The sequence below is a fragment of the Procambarus clarkii genome, chromosome 58, assembly GCF_040958095.1.
Source record: "Procambarus clarkii isolate CNS0578487 chromosome 58, FALCON_Pclarkii_2.0, whole genome shotgun sequence".
NCBI classification, from domain to species: domain Eukaryota; kingdom Metazoa; phylum Arthropoda; class Malacostraca; order Decapoda; family Cambaridae; genus Procambarus; species Procambarus clarkii.
This window is the reverse complement of record NC_091207.1, coordinates 18,638,446-18,658,445: the sequence shown is the minus strand read 5'-3', so window position 1 is coordinate 18,658,445 and position 20,000 is coordinate 18,638,446. Positions and strand designations below refer to the sequence as shown.

At 46.1% G+C, this 20,000-nt stretch overlaps 1 protein-coding gene across 1 annotated transcript in view; it reads right to left on the bottom strand.

Annotated features, from left to right (window-relative positions):
• LOC123767937 (uncharacterized) overlaps positions 1–20,000 on the bottom strand; it is a 214,217-nt gene that overhangs the window by 67,101 nt on the left and 127,116 nt on the right. The window contains exon 5 of the mRNA XM_069306626.1: positions 16,519–16,708. Coding sequence (XP_069162727.1) covers positions 16,519–16,708 — 190 coding nt within the window. The remainder of the gene's footprint in view (positions 1–16,518; positions 16,709–20,000) is intronic.

Sequence of the window (20,000 nt, the reverse complement as noted above, 5' to 3'; positions counted from 1 at the left end):
CGGCCCCAGCATGGAGCCCGTACCTTGTCAAGCACAAGACGAAGCTGGAAAAAGTCCAAAGGTATGCTACTAGACTAGTCCCAGAACTAAGAGGCATGAGTTATGAGGAAAGGCTGCGGGAAATGCACCTCACGACACTGGAAGACAGAAGAGTAAGGGGGGACATGATCACAACCTACAAAATCCTCAGGGGAATCGACCGGGTAAACAAGGACGAACTTTTCAACACTGGTGGGACGCGAACAAGGGGACACAGGTGGAAGCTGAGTACCCAAATGAGCCACAGAGACGTTAGAAAGAACTTTTTCAGTGTCAGAGTAGTTAGCAAATGGAATGCATTAGGAAGTGATGTGGTGGAGGCTGACTCCATTCACAGTTTCAAATGTAGATATGATAGAGCCCAATAGGCTCAGGAATCTGTACACCAGTTGATTGACGGTTGAGAGGCGGGACCAAAGAGCCAGAGCTCAACCCCCGCAAGCACAATTAGGTGAGTACACACACGCACACACACACACACACACACACACACACACACACACACACACACACACACACACACGCACACACACACACACACACGCACACACACACACACACACGCACACACACACACACACACACACACGCACACACACACACACACACGCACACACACACACACACACACACACACACACACACACACACACACACACACACACGCACACACACACACTGCCTGAGATAAAACTACCACGTATCAACCTCTTAAAAAGTGACGCAACTAATTAATATGAATTAAAATTTGATCAAGGACATCGTTTCTAACACTTTTTCCCCCCAAATTACCCCCACAAAAGTGGCTCGTCCCCCCCCCCCACCTTGCGTGCGTGCGTGCGTGCCCAGGGGTCACTTCCTACACCTCACAGATTGATTGATTGATTGATGAAGATTAAGCCACCCAAAAGGTGGCACGGGCATGAATAGCCCGTAAGTGGTGGCCCTTTTAAGCCATTACCAGTATCAAGAGCTAATACTGGAGATCTGTGGAGGTGCGAATGCACCCTGCATGATGGGAGATGTCTCCCTTGTGAATGTGTTAAGATGAAGATGAAGCCGCCCAAAAGGTGGCACGGGCATGAATAGCCCGTAAGTGGTGGCCTTTTTGAGCCATCACCAGTATCAATAGATGATACTGGAGATCTGTGGAGGTGCGACTGCACCCTGCGTGACGGGAGATGTCTCCCGGACCAAATGGTGACCAGATGGTGGATCTGGTGCACCTCACAGTATGACTGGGTGGTTATAAATAGGAGCTGCCTCGTATGGGCCCAGTCTTACGGGTTATTCATGCCCGTGCCACCTCTTAGAGAGGCTTAAGATATTAAGATATATCAATCTTATGGGGCCAATTAGGAATATTATTACGGGCTATTCATGAATATTATTCACTAATAGGCAAAAAATTACGGGTTATTCATGCCCGTGCCGCCTCTTAGGATGGCTTAATCTTCATCAATCAATCAAATCATCAATCTGTGATAATTAAATCATCAATCCGCAGTTACCCTTATTCTTATTTTTATTTGTTCTTATGATACACTTCACTTACAATTCATGCATTCACGAATTCATTCATGAATTCAAGAATTTACACTATTCATGTAAGAAGAGTATTGTTATTCAGAGAAACAAAATAATTATATTTATAATTAATACTGAATTAATAATTCTGGAGATACGTGGGTTGTATGGTCAAAACAATTATCGATTATCTGTTTAATTTTGGAATGATATTAGTCATTTATATAAAAAGGTAATTATTTTAGGTATGATAACCATCTTGGCCCTGTTGAATCTTGGCCCTGTTGAATCCCTGGTTGCATTGTCTTTGAGCGCGTTGTGGCCGAGCTGGTTGGGCCGTGTTTTTGGACGTACTCTGTACTCACCTAGTTGTGTTTGCGGGGGTTGAGCTCTGGCTCTTTGGTCCCGCCTCTCAACCGTCAATCAACAGGTGTACAGATTCCTGAGCCTATCGGGCTCTGTCATATCTACACTTGAAACTGTGTACTGTGTATGGAGTCAGCCTCCACCACATCACCCCCTAATGCATTCCATTTGTCAACCACTCTGACACTAAAAAAGTTCTTTCTGATATCTCTGTGGCTCATTTGGGCACTCAGTTTCCACCTGTGTCCCCTTGTGCGTGTTCCGCACAAGTGTTCCGTTCTGTGTGTAGGTTCGAATCCTCATTGTGGTTTGTATTGATTTTCTTCGTAATAATACTGATAAAATTCACCAAATGGTCTCATTAAAAGTATATCATTCCCACATTATTTCAGATAACTGTACAGAAAAGTATAGCTGTACCTTGTAAGGTAAAACTGTACTTTTGTAAAGTAAACTGTAACTTGGTGTAAAGTTATGAAGGTTATGGAAAAGCACTTTTTGCACTTACGATGAAAAAAAAAGCATCATTATTTTTTTGACGATGGCAATACTTATCAAAATAATTCTAAATACCATTAAAATATTCCCAATGGGTGAATTTGTCACGCGAGAGCTTATGATAACATTATATAAACTCACATTATTATACCTCCTATATCATCATTTATTAAATTCAGAATAGATTATGGTTGCAAATCTGTTTTGATGTTCTGTTAGACAGCGCATCTTAAATTTTCTCTAATGATTTCCTTTACTTTACCTGCAAAGTCTTCCACCATCCATTGAGCCGGTCGGCCGAGCGGACAGCACGCTGGACTTGTGATCCTGTGGTTCTGGGTTCGATCCCGGGCGCCGGCGAGAAACAATGTGCAGAGTTTCTTTCACCCTAAGCCCCTGTTACCTAGCAGTAAAATAGGTACCTGGGTGCTAGTCAGCTGTCACGGGCTGCTTCCTGGGGATGGAGGCCTGGTCGAGGACCGGGCCTCGGGGACACTAAAAAGCCCCGAAATCATCTCAAGATAACCTCAAGATCCACTCCCCCTCACTAGAAAAGGTGCACCATGGCCTGTATATACGTTCTTTTCATCATAGACGTTACAGACACAGCACCGCTCCTGTACCAGGTAAGTTACGGGATCACCATAGCCCGTGCTACTTAGAACTTGTTCCCAGTAGCTGAATCTATAACAACAACAACAACATAGACGTTGCCAAGCTTTCAATTCCATTTATCCAGGCAGCGAGTGATAGGGATATGGCCCTGTTACCTAGCAGTAAAATAGGTACCTGGGTGTTAGTCAGCTGTCACGGGCTGCTTCCTGGGGGGTGGAGGCCTGGTCGAGGACCGGGCCGCGGGGACACTAAAAAGCCCCGAAATCATCTCAAGATAACCTCAAGATAGATATCCCGGGCCGCGGGGACACTAAAAAGCCCCGAAATCATCTCAAGATAACCTCAAGATAGATATCCCGGGCCGCGGGGACACTAAAAAGCCCCGAAATCATCTCAAGATAACCTCAAGATAGATATCCCAGGATATCTGTCCATCATCAACTTCTTCTCTGTGTAGAGTTACTAGTATCATCTACAGTCTCAACCCAGAACAGAGACACAATGAAATCCAAACGTTTCTTTTTTAGTTATTAAAACGTTTATAAAGTTCAATTAATGTTAATAAAACGTTGAGGTTACGGTCGTGTGTTTGCTGGGAATATATATATACCTTGAAGCGGGAGATCAGTTTGCTCTCTTGACATTTGTACTGAATTGTCTGATCACGATACTCTGTCCCACCACAGCCAGCTGTCCCACCACAGCCAGCTGTCCCACCACAGCCAGCTGTCCCACCACAGCCAGCTGTCCCACCACAGCCAGCTGTCTCACCACAGCAAACTCCCCCCCACCACAGCAAGCTTCCCCCACCACAGCAAACTTCCCCCACCACAGCAAACTGTCCTCTCACCACAGCAAGCTTCCCCCACCACAGCAAACTTCCCCCACCACAGCAAACTCTCCCCCACCACAGCAACCTTCCCCCACCACAGCAACCTTCCCCCACCACAGCAAGCTTCCCCCACCACAGCAAACTGTCCCCTCACCACAGCAAACTGTCCCCTCACCACAGCAAACTTCCCCCCACCACAGCAAACTTCCCCCCACCACAGCAAACTTCCCCCTCACCACAGCAAACTTCCCCCCACCACAGCAAGCTTCCCCCACCACAGCAAACTGTCCCCTCACCACAGCAAACTGTCCCCTCACCACAGCAAACTTCCCCCCACCACAGCAAACTTCCCCCCACCACAGCAAGCTTCCCCGACCACACCAAACTCTACCACCACCATAAATTACCCCCACCTTCATTACTCTTCCCAGCCTCATGGTAGAAGAAGAACACTGAACTTTCAGACCTGTCCTCGCTTCAAAAGACCCCAACCAACCCCACACACACCTGCCCTGAGAGTCTCTCCCAATAATTAACATTTTCCCCTTACCCTTCGTCGCGCAAAGTCTCCGTCGTCCATTGTTTGTCCTGCACCAAGGCTGTAGTCGTCTTGAGGAGTGGTTAATTGGGGGGCGGCGGTACGGTTGCGTCTTGAGGAGTTAAGATTCTGCATCTTCTCTACATCTGTCTGTGTTAACTCTTGATGGAGAGATGTAGGTAAAGGTGTCTCCTCGGAGAGGCTACGGGATCCAGTAAGTTCAGAAGAACTTCGGTTTCAACCCTTTTTACCCTGTCGTTGCTCAGTCGATTAAGGCAGTGTCTGGGATGCTCCCGGACGCAGGTTCGAATCCTCGTCACGGCCCTTGTGGATTTGTTCATTTGATGCATCACGTTATTGTGATCTGTGTGTGTGTTAAGGTGTCTCGTTCCCTGTTGGTAGGGGGGTACCACCACCCACTGGAGGAATGTACCATTCTTTAAATAATAATATAAAACTCTTGAGAGCCTGTAGACTCTTCAGGAAGTAGCAGATTACAGAATTAAATGTATTTTCAAGAGCCCAAGAGCACTCTTGGGCAGGTTAATTACCCGAAGTACATGAAATATTAATGGAACGATGCCCCTGATGGGAGTATTAAAGATGGTAATATTTTAACATGGTAATATTAGCATGGTATAATTAACATTCAAATGACCATATTGTATTATTAATAAGGTTGTTAATTACAATTATATCTTATTGTCAGACGCAATTTATTCAAGTCCTGTGAGTGGTAGTTTGTTGTGGGGGCCTTAGACTAATCCTGTGATTGGTTTATTATGCACCTCATACTCATCCTGTGAGTGGCAGCAGCTCAAAAAAAATATATATATATTTCAAGGGTCACAAGTTGGACTTAGACACAGTCAAGTTGGACTTAGACACAGTCAAGTTGGACTTAGACACTTAGACACAGGTGGATGATACTTGAAATTGGCTTTTGCAATCTGCTCTACACCTTATATTTCATTGCAATAAAAGGCAGCACAAATTGCAACGCTTGCAGTGCAATTGGGTCGAGTGACTGTGCAACATGTGACTCAGGAATTAGGAAACTTTGTATTATCTTTCACGTGAGATTCAATTATCTTGATGTTATGGGACCTAAGGGGGTTCCCTGTCGCATTCTTGGAGCTCTGGTTAAGCAAGCTGTGTGTTTGGTTTTTTGTGTGTCTGTGTGGTGTGTGTGTTTGTGTGGTGTGTTAGGTTGGTATGTGTGTGTGATGTATGAGGACAAGGAGCTGGAATATGACGACAAGGAGCTAGGATATGGGGACAAGGAGCTGGGATATGAGGACTGTGTGAGGAAACAGTGCCCAACCACTTGACCCACCAGAGATTTAATGGTGATTTAATACTGACAGCATACCAGAAATGGGTATTTAATACTGACAGCATACCAAAAATGGGGATTTAATACTGACAGCATACCAGAAATGGGGATTTAATACTGACAGCATATCAGAAATTGTAGTTTAATACTGACAGCATACCCGAGATTGTAGTTTAATACTGACAGCATTGGTGCACCGGCCATCTTTTTCCTCGTGTCGTTTGACCCTAAACTTGACAAAGTAGCCCATGCTGCAGCAGGTACAGGGGGCCTAGACTCACTATTTTGCATGTCGTTTGCAAGGGCCCAAGTGTCGTTTAGGGAGTGAGGACGAGGTCGTGTAGCGCTGACACACGCCCCTCCTTCATCTCCAGCCATAACCAAGTGGGCATCTTGTCTCCATGTGTATTATTTGCTTCTTCCTACGAGCTTCTGCTGGTTCATGCTTTCAATTTGTGTTGTTTCGTAACCTCATTTTGCATTGCGACTTGCCGCGAGTTTCTTGTACGGCGACTTGTCGCGTTGGACATTGCGTTGGCATTCGCCGCCTGTGCGAATAGGCGTACACTGGTGGGAAAGGTATTGTCGAGTGGGAAGTTGCTACACAGGTGTCAGTGCATCTTGTATATTATTCAGGTGACGAGAGAGAATAATTTTTTTTTTTAGTTCACTATATTCATCATTTATATATATATACCCTCAGCATATCTAAAGAATTATATAAATTATTATCTAGTTTATCCTTCTGTCGGTGTTCCTGTTTGTCTAGTTTGTGCCTGTATGTGAGTCTGTCTGTTTGGCTGCTTGTCTGCCTGCCTGTCTGCTTGTCTGCCTGCCTGCTTATGTGTCAAACATCCCTGTCTGGTTCCAGTGAGTCCTTAGATGTTTCTAGTGAGTCCCCAGATGGATCCAGAGTCCTCAGATGGGTCTAATGAAGGTCCTGGAAGCGTTCCAGGATCGAAGCAGCACATGGTCGTGGATCTAAGAGTCCGTAAGAGCTGTGAGACCGTAAGAGCTATGAGTCCGTAAGAGCTACAACTCCGTAAGAGCTAAGAGTCCGTAAGAGCTGCGACTCCCTAAGAGCTAAGAGTCCGTAAGAGCTATAAACAGTGAGAATGACCGCTGGAATAGCATCCTAGACTGCGCGTTTGTCTGTTTAACGCAAGCAAATCTAGTTTTTTGTCTTTTTTTTTTGTTTAAACATGTAGTTGGTTTCCGGAGCCGCGTGGAGCAGTCTGCAGCAAGTTTGGTGGTGATTTTGTTGGACTACACTGCCACCAGCAACAGTTCTATTGCTCAGAAGTGTCACATACGTGTTCCTAAACAACTCGTATAAATACAGTTTGTTTTGGGTGAAATTGCTGGCAATTTTGACTCGATTGTTAATTATTTTGTTTTGAGTTTCTGTTTATGTAACTTTTAAGACAAGTTTTAGTGTTGTCTTTGTATAGTGAGAGTGACAAATTGGGGTAAAATGGCCGCTTGAGCGCTACCTGTAATGCTGAGGTTAGGGTACGTCTATGCATAGACGCACCTTGACCTCAACCTCAATCCCTTAAGTCATGACTTAAGGGATTACTAATGGTGCTCAAGCAACAGCTTGAGCACCACTTGTAGCAACAAGCACCAGTAGTATCTATTGGCCGATAGAATCAGCACTGGTCGAGGTGGGTCGGGGACTACCCCCCACGAAGAATGGGGGTCATGGACCTCCTTCACAAGGGGAAGAGGGGGGTCGAGGACCACCCTCCACGGAGGGGGGGGGCGGGGAAGTCAAGGACCTCCTTACAGGGGTGATATCAAGGTGCAAGAGACAGGTTCGCGACAGTTTCTTGGCCCAATTAGACGATAACAGCACAAGTCACATACACCAGCCACGTGGGGGGGGGGGGGAGGGGGGATATTCTGGGGGAGCAGAGTGGTAATATTCGCAGCAACGACGATGCAGGGTTAGGTTAGGTTATTGCATTGCTTCAACACTTTTAAGAGATTGCAATAGGTAATTGCCCTTCCGGTCGGGTTGGGCTGCATAAAACATGATTGTCTGGATGAGTTTGTTGTGTGTGTGTGTGTGTGTGTGTGTGTGTGTGTGTGTGTGTATATACTAATGTATTATAATGCACGTACGCAAACACACTCACACAGACACACACACACACACACACGTCTATATATATATATATATATATATATATATATATATATATATATATATATATATATATATATATATATATATATATATATATATACATACACATAATTCATATACTTCTGGCTCTCCACAGAGTATACGTAGAAAGTATACCTCAGGTTCCTGAGACAGTATACACAACCGGAATAATCCTGGCTAATATTCCTAGCAGGTAAACTCCTGTCTCTCACAAAGGAGACTACCACAGTCCTATATACATACCACAGAGTCCTATATACATACCACAGAGTCCTATATACACACACACAGATTAGGAGAGCAATAACAGCTCAATAAATCCATAAGACGTGCAAGAGTCCGCAACACAGCAAATGAGCAGCGCCTGTAAGGATCTGGGGGCATGATAATGCTAGCAGGAACCACTGAATGTTGCTCAATGGATGCAATTAGAGAAGGGGGGGGGAGGGGAGAGGTGCTGGTTGGTCATATTAAGACATGAAGTTGACTGCTTGTAGAAGACCAGAGGAGATGTGTGGAGACAGGAATGTATATTGACATTTGTCGAATTGGGCAAAACGTGTTCGGTACCTGTCTACCGGACTCAACAACCTGTCCACCACCAGTCCACCGTCCACAACAACCAGTCCACCACCAGTCCACCAGCCACAACAACCAGTCCACCACCAGTCCACCAGTCACAACAACCAGTCCACCACCAGTCCACCAGCCACGACAACCAGTCCACCAGTCCACCAGCCACAACAACCAGTCCACCACCAGTCCACCAGCCACAACAACCAGTCCACCACCAGTCCACCAGCCACAACAACCAGTCCACCAGCAACTGTCGCAAGGACAAGACGTCGTGTCTGTGCAACAGAGGTGATTATGCTGGGGACTCACCGCCTTAAACTTTGCCTGCTGTCCCCGTTGTCTTAAGCTGAAAACAAAGTTAGACATATGCTGCACACGACGAGCTGGAGTTGCATACGAGTTTTGTGTGTGTGTGTGTGTGTGTGTGTGTGTGTGTGTGTGTGTGTGTGTGTGTGTGTGTGTATGTGTGTGTGTATGTGTGTGTGTGTGTGTGTGTGTGTGTGTGTGTGTGTGTGTGTGTGTGTGTACTCACCTAGTTGTACTCACCTAGTTGTGCTTGCGGGGGATGAGCTCTGGCTCTTTGGTCCCGCCTCTCAACCGTCAATCAACAGGTGTACAGGTTCCTGTGTGTCTGTGTGTGTGTGGAAACTTGACTCAAAATTATGATACTAGATTGGGGGTGGTACCTTGCGGTTTCTTTAATGTTTTTCATTATCATTACAAAAATCTAAGTAAAAGTATGAGAAATAACCATAAGAAATATGTATATATATATTGCCATGCGGCACCCTGCCATATATGGCAACACATCTTGAAACACGATTGGCGATACGCCTTATTGCAAATAATATATGTAACAACAACATTTCTAAGACCAAATTATTGCAAGTAGACTTTTTGAACACTTTCACCAACGTCAGTGCCTATTATTTTAGTATATTAAAAAAATACTTATTTTGATTTTTTCTTTACCGAGTTGACCCATGGTAGCCAATCATCTTGTAGAAATGTAGAAATAAACATTTAGTAATGTTGATTTCTACATTCCCAATCAACAGGTAGAAAAGAGATTGACCTCCGACTTACCCATGTTTGTCACATATTCACCACCAGTCACCCTGCAAAGTTTGGTGAGGCTAGCCACGACCGTCGGGCCTTAAACAGATACTTTTTACTTTACAGATAATACACAATATTCTGAATTTGTTCATATAGGACTAGAAGGTGAATGGGCTTAATGAAAATTTGGGTTTGAGGAGATTGTGGGTGTGGGAGTTGGGGGTTGACCAATAGGGGGATGGGGGTGTGGGGTTGAGAAAATGGTAGTTGAGAGTTGAGGAGGGTGATTGAGTGGGAGTTAAGGTTGAGGGGTTCACTAGGGGAGGTAGGAGAGTGTGTGTGGGATACACTAGGGGAGGCAGGAGTGTGTATGGGATACACTAGGGGAGGCAGGAGTGTGTGTGTGGGTACACTAGGGGAGGCAGGAGTGTGTGTGGGATACACTAGGGGAGGCAGGAGTGTGTGTGTGGGTACACTAGGGGAGGCAGGAGTGTGTATGGGATACACTAGGGGAGGCAGGAGTGTGTATGGGATACACTAGGGGAGGCAGGAGTGTGTGTGGGTACACTAGGGGAGGCAGGAGTGTGTATGGGATACACTAGGGGAGGCAGGAGTGTGTATGAAATACACTAGGGGAGGCGTGTGTGGGGTACACTAGGGGAGGCAGAAGTGCATGTAGGGTACACTAGAGTGACCAGGTATCAGGGGGCTACACTAGGGGCAAGGGAGGGGATGAACTGAGGGGAAGTAGTCTGCTCACTCATCCCCTTTAAGGTTCCAAGAGGTCATCACGTGACAGCGCCTCACGTATGTGTCAAGCTTATCTGGCTAGGGATGGACCCTAATCCCTGAGCCCCCTAGGAGGTTCCCTTCAGCCACTAGGGACTTCCCTGGATCTCACTAGACCCCTAGTAATTGCTCATGAGACCCCCTAGGCACTTCTCTGAATTTACTGACCCTCTCAGTCCCCTAGAGATATTGGGTCATAGTGTCACCTTTGGAACTTAGGGGCTTACCCCTGATGGGACTCATCCTAGGGGCTCAGCCTCTGACCCAAGGGGCTCATTCGCTGATCTACGTGCTCCTATGGGACCCTAAGGGGCTTCTTCTAGGTATTCTTCTCAAGATTCTAGGGGCGTACCCTGGAGCTAGAGACTGCTGGTCCCGTAACTCTAGGGACTTTCCCTGGTCCTAGGCACACACACACACACACACACACACACACACACACACACACACACACACACACACACACACACACACACACACACACACACACACACACACATATACACACACACACACACACACACACACACACACACACACACACACACACACACACACACACACACACACACACACACACATACATGTGGACACAGGTGGAGACTGAGTACCCAAATGAGCCACAGGGACGTTAGGAAGTGAACTTTTTCAATGTCAGAGTAGTTAACAGATGGAATGCATTAGGCAGTGATGTGGTGGAGGCTGACTCCATAAACAGTTTCAAATGTAGATATGATAGAGCCCAGTAGGCTCAGGAATCTGTACACCAGATTGACGGTTGAGAGGCGGGACCAAAGAGCCACAGCTCAACCCCCGCAAGCACAACTAGATGAGTACACACGTACATTAGTTTACAACTGTCACACTTAATATTTAAAACCTTCAGGACCCAGAAAATCCTTTCATACAAAAATAAATATTCTATTCTAAAAGAATTCAGGAAAAGCCTCTGGGAAAAAAGAATGAAAATAAGTTTTAAATTCAAGGCTTCAACAGATGAAGGTTGACAAATATCTCATAAATGCTAGCTCCGAAAACCGGAGAGTTGCGAACACCAGTAATTCCGAACGCCTGGATACAATTTCGAATGCTTGGGGACGACTCCGAACGCCGGGGAACGAGTGTGAATGACTCTGAACGCCGGGGAACGAGTGTGAATTACTCTGAACGCCGGGGAACGAGTGTGAATTACTCTGAACGCCGGGGGACGAGTGTGAATGACTCTGAACGCCGGGGAACGAGTGTGAATGACTCTGAACGCCGGGGAACGAGTGTGAATGACTCTGAACGCCGGGGAACGAGTGTGAATGACTCTGAACGCCGGGGAACGAGTGTGAATGACTCTGAACGCCGGGGAACGAGTGTGAACGACTCTGAACGCCTGGGAACGTGTATGAACGCTTGGAAGCATGCGTAAACAACTCAGAACGCCTGGAAACGTATAGCGAACGCTTGGAAACAAGTATGATTGAGTGAGAACGCCTGACACAGACTAGGAGATGAGAGTAATAACTTTACACAACGACGTCCCGGTTAACGAAATTCCGTAAGCCAAGAGCGAGTGCGTTAATCCCCGTGTGCGAGGCTCAACTAACTTCGTTATGACATGTTCGTTAGCAAAATCGCATTGTTATTCCCAGCGGGAAATGCCAAGGTACCCAAAATGAAACGAGAGACGCAGTTGATGTATAAACAACATATACACACCTCATGTATAAACGACATACACACCTGTATAAACAACATATACACACCTCATGTATAAACGACATACACAGGCGATATATATAAACTCACATATCCGCGATAGAACACAAAATAATTGAGCGTAAGGCTCGTGGTTGCAAACAGGCTCATATTCCGTATTATTTCACCTGAACTAATTATCTGCAGGAATTATCATCGTGCAATGATCACATTCACAGGTAATGATTAAATAAAGCCTCGGACAATTGTTTTTTTTGTAACTGTTATGTTGTAGGTAATTCATTCGTTATAGCTTATTCCACACCAGCCGAAAATGACAATGTGATCCTGGGGCAATGAGACTATATGCTCTAGGAGCAATTGCAATATATATATATATATATATATATATATATATATATATATATATATATATATATATATATATATATATATATATATGTATATATATATATATATATATATATATATATATATATATATATATATATATATATATAATCAATAAGAACTCTTTGACCCGGCCAGGATTCGAACCCATGCCGTCCAGGATTGGTGCGGTGGTCACGGTACTGTGTACGTTTAGGGGTGATCCTGGACGGCATGGGTTCGAATCCTGGCCGGGTCAAAGAGTTCTTAGTGATTATATATATATATATATATATATATATATATATATATATATATATATATATATATATATATTACTTTACGAGGGGGAGATTGAAAGAACTGATTCTCACACAATTATAGGTAAGAGCGTAGAAAATAAATCCCGAAATTTGATAAGGCTGATAAGGTAACCGGTCCTCTTAATTATTTCTTACCTGTTTCCCCCATAATGTCTACTTGGGGAAAAAAAATTATGACATGAGTTTGGGTTTTACAACTAGTTTCATTTGTTCATTCTATTTTCCAACTATTGCGCTAGAAGAAAACTTTCTAACATCTTTGTGATTCATCTTATTGTTTGAGGCTTTTCGTCTATGACCTCTTGTTCTATTATTATTCATTGTGAACATTTTCTCTTTTTTCCAATATGTGTGTGTGTACTCACCTATTTGTACTCATCTATTTGTGCTTGCGGGGGGGGGGGTTGAGCTTTGGCTATTTGGTCCAGCCTCTCAATCGGGTGTGTGTGTGTGTGTGTGTGTGTGTGTGTGTGTGTGTGTGTGTGTGTGTGTGTGTGTGTGTGTGTGAGTGTCTGCGTGTAATTACCTAAGTGTAATTACCTAAGTGTAGTTACAGGATGAGAGCTACGCTCGTGGTGTCCCGTCTTCCCAGCACTCTTTGTCATATAACGCTTTGAAACACACACACGCTTTGTATGTGCGCACGCGTGTGTGTGCGTGTACACACACATGCAAATGAACCCCCATAAAAACACCATTCATATATCATTCTAATCTCACACCGCAGCGTTTTATTCATTGTTGAAACGGGATGAAAAATCATTAATACCTCTGTGTCTCACTAAGCCAAGCACCGCATTCATCAGCGCTCTTCCCAAAGCCACCTCAACACTCAAGACAATCCAAGACAGTTATGAGACGTGAAACAAGTCATTATCATGTATTCTCCTTAACTGATAGGCCAATGGGCTGGATTTATATCCCCTCCCTAGCGAACGAACCTCTAATTACGAGTGTAAATCACCGGATATTTAGGTCGAGTTGGGATATTTAAATGATTCTTAGTTGATTTAATTTCGGCAAGAGATGAGATGTACTTAACTCCGGCAAGCACATCTCTCTCATACGAGTGTGTATTGAGCACGTACTGAGCGACAGCCAAGGGTACTGAGCACAGGGGTACAACAGCTAAGGGTACTGAGTACAGGGTCACAACAGGCAAGGGTACTGAGCACAGGGCCACAACAGCCAAGGGTACTGAGCACAGGGGCCACAACAGCCAAGGGTACTGAACACAGGGCCACAACAGCCAAGGGTACTGAGCACAGGGCCACAACAGCCAAGGGTACTGAGCACAGGGGTACAACAGGCAAGGGTACTGAGCACAGGGCCACAACAGCCAAGGGTACTGAACACAGGGCCACAACAGCCAAGGGTACTGAGCACAGGGCCACAACAGCCAAGGGTACTGAGCACAGGGGTACAACAGGCAAGGGTACTGAGCACAGGGGCCACAACAGCCAAGGGTACTGAGCACAGGGGCCACAACAGCCAAGGGTACTGAGCACAGGGGCCACAACAGCCAAGGGTACTGAACACAGGGCCACAACAGCCAAGGGTACTGAGCACAGGGGCCACAACAGCCAAGGGTACTGAGCACAGGGGCCACAACAGCCAAGGGTACTGAGCACAGGGCCACAACAGCCAAGGGTACTGAGCACAGGGGCCACAACAGCCAAGGGTACTGAGCACAGGGCCACAACAGCCAAGGGTACTGAGCACAGGGCCACTGCAGCCAAGGGTACTGAGCACAGGGCCACAACAGCCAAGGGTACTGAGCACAGGGGCCACAACAGCCAAGGGTACTGAGCACAGGGGGCACAACAGCCAAGGGTACTGAGCACAGGGGGCACTACAGCCAAGGGTACTGAGCAGGGGCACAACAGCCAAGGGTACTGAGCACAGGGGCCACAACAGCCAAGGGTACTGAGCACAGGGTCACACAACACATGAACATTCTTCACATCCTCGTCACTATTCAATAAACTCACCACAAATGTCATTATTTGCGAAATATGTTCACTTTTGTTTGCAAAAATTAAGCGTAGTTTTGCGAGTGGTGAAATCATGGCTGACGGTGTTTTTTTTTTCTCCGGTGTTTGAATACCTGCGCAGTTGTTTAGCTGCACTTTCGTGTGTTTTTTGTTTTTGCGGGGGGGTCGGGTTAAGCTTCAGCTCGTGGGTCTCGCCTTTAAGCAATCGATTGAATGGTATTCGATAGTCTGAACGAGTTGGGAGCAACTCTTTCGAGTACGGAAGTACGTGGGAGGAGTTTCTTTCACCTGATGCAACTGTTCACCTAGCGTGCATTCCATTTGCTTGCTAGTGTGGCACAGAACTGATTTTTTTTATGTTTGTGTGGCCCAAGAGGATACATAATTACTATCTATGTATCTTTGTCCGTGAACAAGTCTTGCTAAGTAATCTGTCCTTATTTTGCCCCTCTCTATTCCCATGAGAATTTTGTATGTGGTGATCATTTCCCTTCTGAGAGAGATAGAGAGAGAGAGCCATGCTTCGTACAGGGTTAGTGCTCGTCGAAGTGATTGGGCACTGCTCCTTTACTACGTCCTTTTATCCCGTTTTCTATTCAATTCTTGTGTTCCTTCAAAGTGCTGTGTACTCACAGCACAGTGAGTACACAGTACTCACTGTGTACTGTTAAGTGCTTCATGATTACCTTCCCCCCCCCTCTGAACCACTTGGGCTAGACGGTAGAGCGACGGTCTCGCTTCATGCAGGTCGGCGTTCAATCCCCGACCGTCCACAAGTGGTTGGGCACCATTCCTTTCCCCCGTCCCATCCCAAATCCCTATCCTGACCCCCTTCTAAGTGCTATATAGTCGTAATGGCTTGGCGCTTTCCCCCCCTGATAGTTTCCTTTCTCCAACCCCCCCCCCCCTGCGTGTTCTGTCTTCCAGTGATGGGATATAACTGCTTTATGTCCTTGGAGGTCATACCTCTCAGCTCTGGGACTATTCCAGCGGCATATATCGGGTTATTCTCCAGCTTCGTTTTGATATAATCAGATAAGACTAGCACTCTGATGCCGTATATTCCAGAATTGGTGTGTGTGTGTGTGTGTGTGTGTGTGTGTGTGTGTGTGTGTGTGTGTGTGTGTGTGTGTGTGTGTGTGTGTGTGTGTGTGTGTGTGTGTGTGTACTCACCTAGTTGTACTCACCTAATTGTGTTTACGGGGGTTGAGCTCTGGCCTTTTGGTCCAGCCTCTCAACCGTCAATCAACAGGTGTACAGATTCCTGAGCCTATTGGGCTCTATCATATCTACACTTGAAACTGTGTATGGAGTCAGCCTCCACCACATCACTTCCTAATGCATTCCATTTGTCAACCACTCTGACACTAAAAAAGTTATTTCTAATATCTCTGTTGCTCATTGTGTGTGTGTGTGTGTGTGTGTGTGTGTGTGTGTGTGTGTGTGTGTGTGTGTGTGTGTGTGTGTGTGTGTGTGTGTGTGTGTGTAATCGCCCACAGCAAACAAAACTGGCGTCCATGCAAGGCCATCACCCGGAAAGTCATATATAAACAACCCCCCCCCCACCAGTTCCTTTTCAGCAAACAAGGCCAAACAAACACCCCAGCAGTAAATAACACCCGTCCCCTCACAGCAAACAAACCCCCATCACACCTCCCTTCCCTCCCCCCCCACAAACAACCAACAAACACACATCCAAACAAACCCCCCGACCAATAGCACCATTCCCGAAAACCAACAACAGTCGTCTAACTGAAGCAAAACATGTTCTACTCACGTTGTGGAGTTGACGAAGGAGCCGAGGTGGACCAGGCGGTGGAGCTGGAGCTCGACCCGGTGGCCTGGCGGCGCCCTCAGTAGATACCAGCAGAAGGACGGAGCCACTATCTCCCCTGGCGACACTAAGGACCCGGATAGTTGACCAGATGTGACGCTGAGTAGTCCCCCGTCGATAGTCATGTTGCACACTGTAGGGAGAGGGGGAGTTGCACACTGTAGGGAGAGGGGAGTTGCACACTGTAGGGAGAGGGGAGTTGCACACTGTAGGGAGGGGGGAGTTGGACATTGTAGGGAGGGAGGAGTTGGACACTGTAGGGAGGGGGGAGTTGGACATTGTAGGGAGGGAGGAGTTGGACACTGTAGGGAGGGGGGAGTTGGACATTGTAGGGAGGGAGGAGTTGCACACTGTAGGTTTAACACACTCTTTAACTCAACAGTAAAATGTGTACTTGGTTGTAACAACGATTCTTCGTGGCGGGGATCGTATTCTAAGGACCTGCCCGAAACGCTACGCGTACTAGTGGCTCTACAAGAATGTAACAACTCTTGTATATATCTCAAAAAATATATATATATTAAAGGTTACAAGTTATTCATTGGTGAATACAAGGAAAGGTTAAAAGTTGTGGATCTTTAGCCTCCTGACAGGAACGGATACAGCAATTATTTCCCCTCTGGCTCGCCACACTGAACCGCTGTTAAAGGAAACCGGGCGCTCTTGGGTCTCTGGTTGTGTCAATGAGCCTGGAACCCAATTCCTTGAGACAACTCAAGACATTCCTACCCCAGGGACCAGGTGTCTTAGACACTGTGGGGAAGAAAGGTGTATTCACTTTCCAGTTGCATGTACTTGTTTGAATTTGCTGTTTCCCTGTTTTTGGCCGCCCTGATTTGTCATTACCAAAATTCATATAGATATCTGCGAGGGTGGATACACATGTGTCGTCCCACACCAGCTGTCTGCCCCTCTTCCAGGGGTGTATTGTAATGCTATCTGGGAGAAGCATGGGAGCATCTGGATTTTGGGCCGGTAGGATGCGAGGTTCTCTCTCTGCTGGACACTGAACTGAGGCAAGGCTCCTCTTGATGATGTCATTAACTTCGTTATGTCTTTTATGACAGCCTTTCGAGCTTTCGCAGTGCATGTCAGGTACCTTATATAAAACTCCAAACAAGTACACACTACATAATAGGTGCAGAACATAAAACAAGTAATATTGTGAAGCAAGAACACACGCATAAAGCAATAACAAGGCAAGAAAGCCATGGTATTCAGACACTCATCAGTAAATGCTAAATGCCAAAATTGGAAGCAGTTTGGGAATGGAAATATATCTGAAGCATGCAGCCGATGAGTCACAATAACGTGGCTAAAGTAATTTGACCAGACCACACACTAGAAGGTGAAGGGACGACGACGTTTCGGTCCGTCCTGGACCATTCTCAAGTCGATTCGAGAATGGACTTGATTCTCAATCGACTTGAGAATGGTCCAGGACGGACCGAAACGTCGTCGTCCCTTCACCTTTTAGTGTGTGGTCTGGTCAAATATCTGTAGCATTCTATTTTTGTTCCAAGATTTCTCCCGTCAATCACGCGTTGATTTATTCTGAATACATAAAATAAAAATAAAGTCTACATATCGATGAGTAATGAACACTCATATATTATCCGGCTCTATTCAAATACATTTTTCCGGCTACGTTCGCTTGTATTGGCCGGATGTGTTTAAATATATTACCCGGCACGTGACAAGTGAGTAGCTGAACTCTGACCAACCAGGCTGTAGGTGAGCTTGCGGCTGTGGCCGCTCCAAGCAACAGCCTGTTGGACCAAGCTCTCACAAGTTAAGCCTGGCTCCCTAGGGCTTGGGGAGTAAAAGAACTCCCAGAACCCCTTCATCATTCAGGTACAATCCAGGTATTCCACACACACATAAAAGGCCCCCCATGTGACTGGAGAATACATGAATTCCGTTGTTCGGGTCGACATGTTGGGGTGACACATGGGCGTTGGCGGACCACATATTGACGTAGCCACATGAGAGGGGGTGAAAGGTCATGCTGTCCGCTCTTGATCACTGGTAGTTACGCCCACATGACTGTTGCCAGCTGCGGTTGTTAGGTGTGTGTGTGTGTGTGTGGGTGTGGGTGTGTGTGTGTGTGTGTGTGTGTGTGTGGGTGTGTGTGTGTGTGTGTGTGTGGGTGTGTGTGTGTGTGTGGGTGTGTGTGTGTGTGTGTGTGTGTGTGTGTGTGTGTGTGTGTGTGTGTGTGTGTGTGTGTGTGTGTGTGTGTGTGTGTGTGGGTGTGTGTGTACTCACCTATACTCACCTATATGTGCTTGCAGGATCGAGCATTGACTCTTGGATCCCGCCTTTCGAGCATCGGTTGTTTACAGCAATGACTCCTGTCCCATTTCCCTATCATACCTGGTTTTAAAATTATGAATAGTATTTGCTTCCACAACCTGTTCCTGAAGTGCATTCCATTTCCCCACTACTCTCACGCTAAAAGAAAACTTCCTTACATCTCTGTGACTCATCTGAGTTTCAAGCTTCCATCCATGTCCTCTCGTTCTGTTACTATTCCGTGTGAACATTTCGTCTATGTCCACTCTGTCAATTCCTCTGAGTATCTTATACGTTCCTATCATGTCCCCCCTCTCCCTTCTTCTTTCTAGTGTCGTAAGGCACAGTTCCCTCAGGCGCTCTTCATACCCCATCCCTCGTAGCTCTGGGACGAGTCTCGTTGCAAACCTCTGAACCTTTTCCAGTTTCATTATATGCTTCTTCAGATGGGGACTCCATGATGAGGCGGCATACTCTAAGACTGGCCTTACGTAGGCAGTGTAAAGCGCCCTAAATGCCTCCTTACTTAGGTTTCTGAATGATGTTCTAACTTTTGCCAGTGTAGAGTACGCTGCTGTCGTTATCCTATTAATATGTGCCTCAGGAGATAGATTAGGTGTTACGTCCACCCCCAGGTCTCTTTCACGCGTCGTTACAGGTAGGCTGTTCCCCTTCATTGTGTACTGTCCCTTTGGTCTCCTATCTCCTAGTCCCATTTCCATAACTTTACATTTGCTCGTGTTGAATTCTAGTAGCCATTTCTCTGACCATCTCTGCAATCTGTTCAGGTCCTCTTGGAGGATCCTGCAATCCTCATCTGTCACAACTCTTCTCATCAACTTTGCATCATCCGCAAACATCGACATGTAGGACTCTACGCCTGTAAACATGTCGTTGACATATACAAGAAATAGAATTGGTCCCAGCACCGATCCTTGTGGTACTCCACTTGTTACTGTTCGCCAGTCCGACTTCTCGCCCCTTACCGTAACTCTTTGGCTCCTTCCTGTTAGGTAGTTCCTTATCCATTCTAGGACCTTTCCCCCCACCCCCGCCTGCCTCTCGAGCTTGAACAGCAGTCTCATGTGCGGTACTGTATCAAAGGCTTTTTGGCAGTCCAGAAATATGCAGTC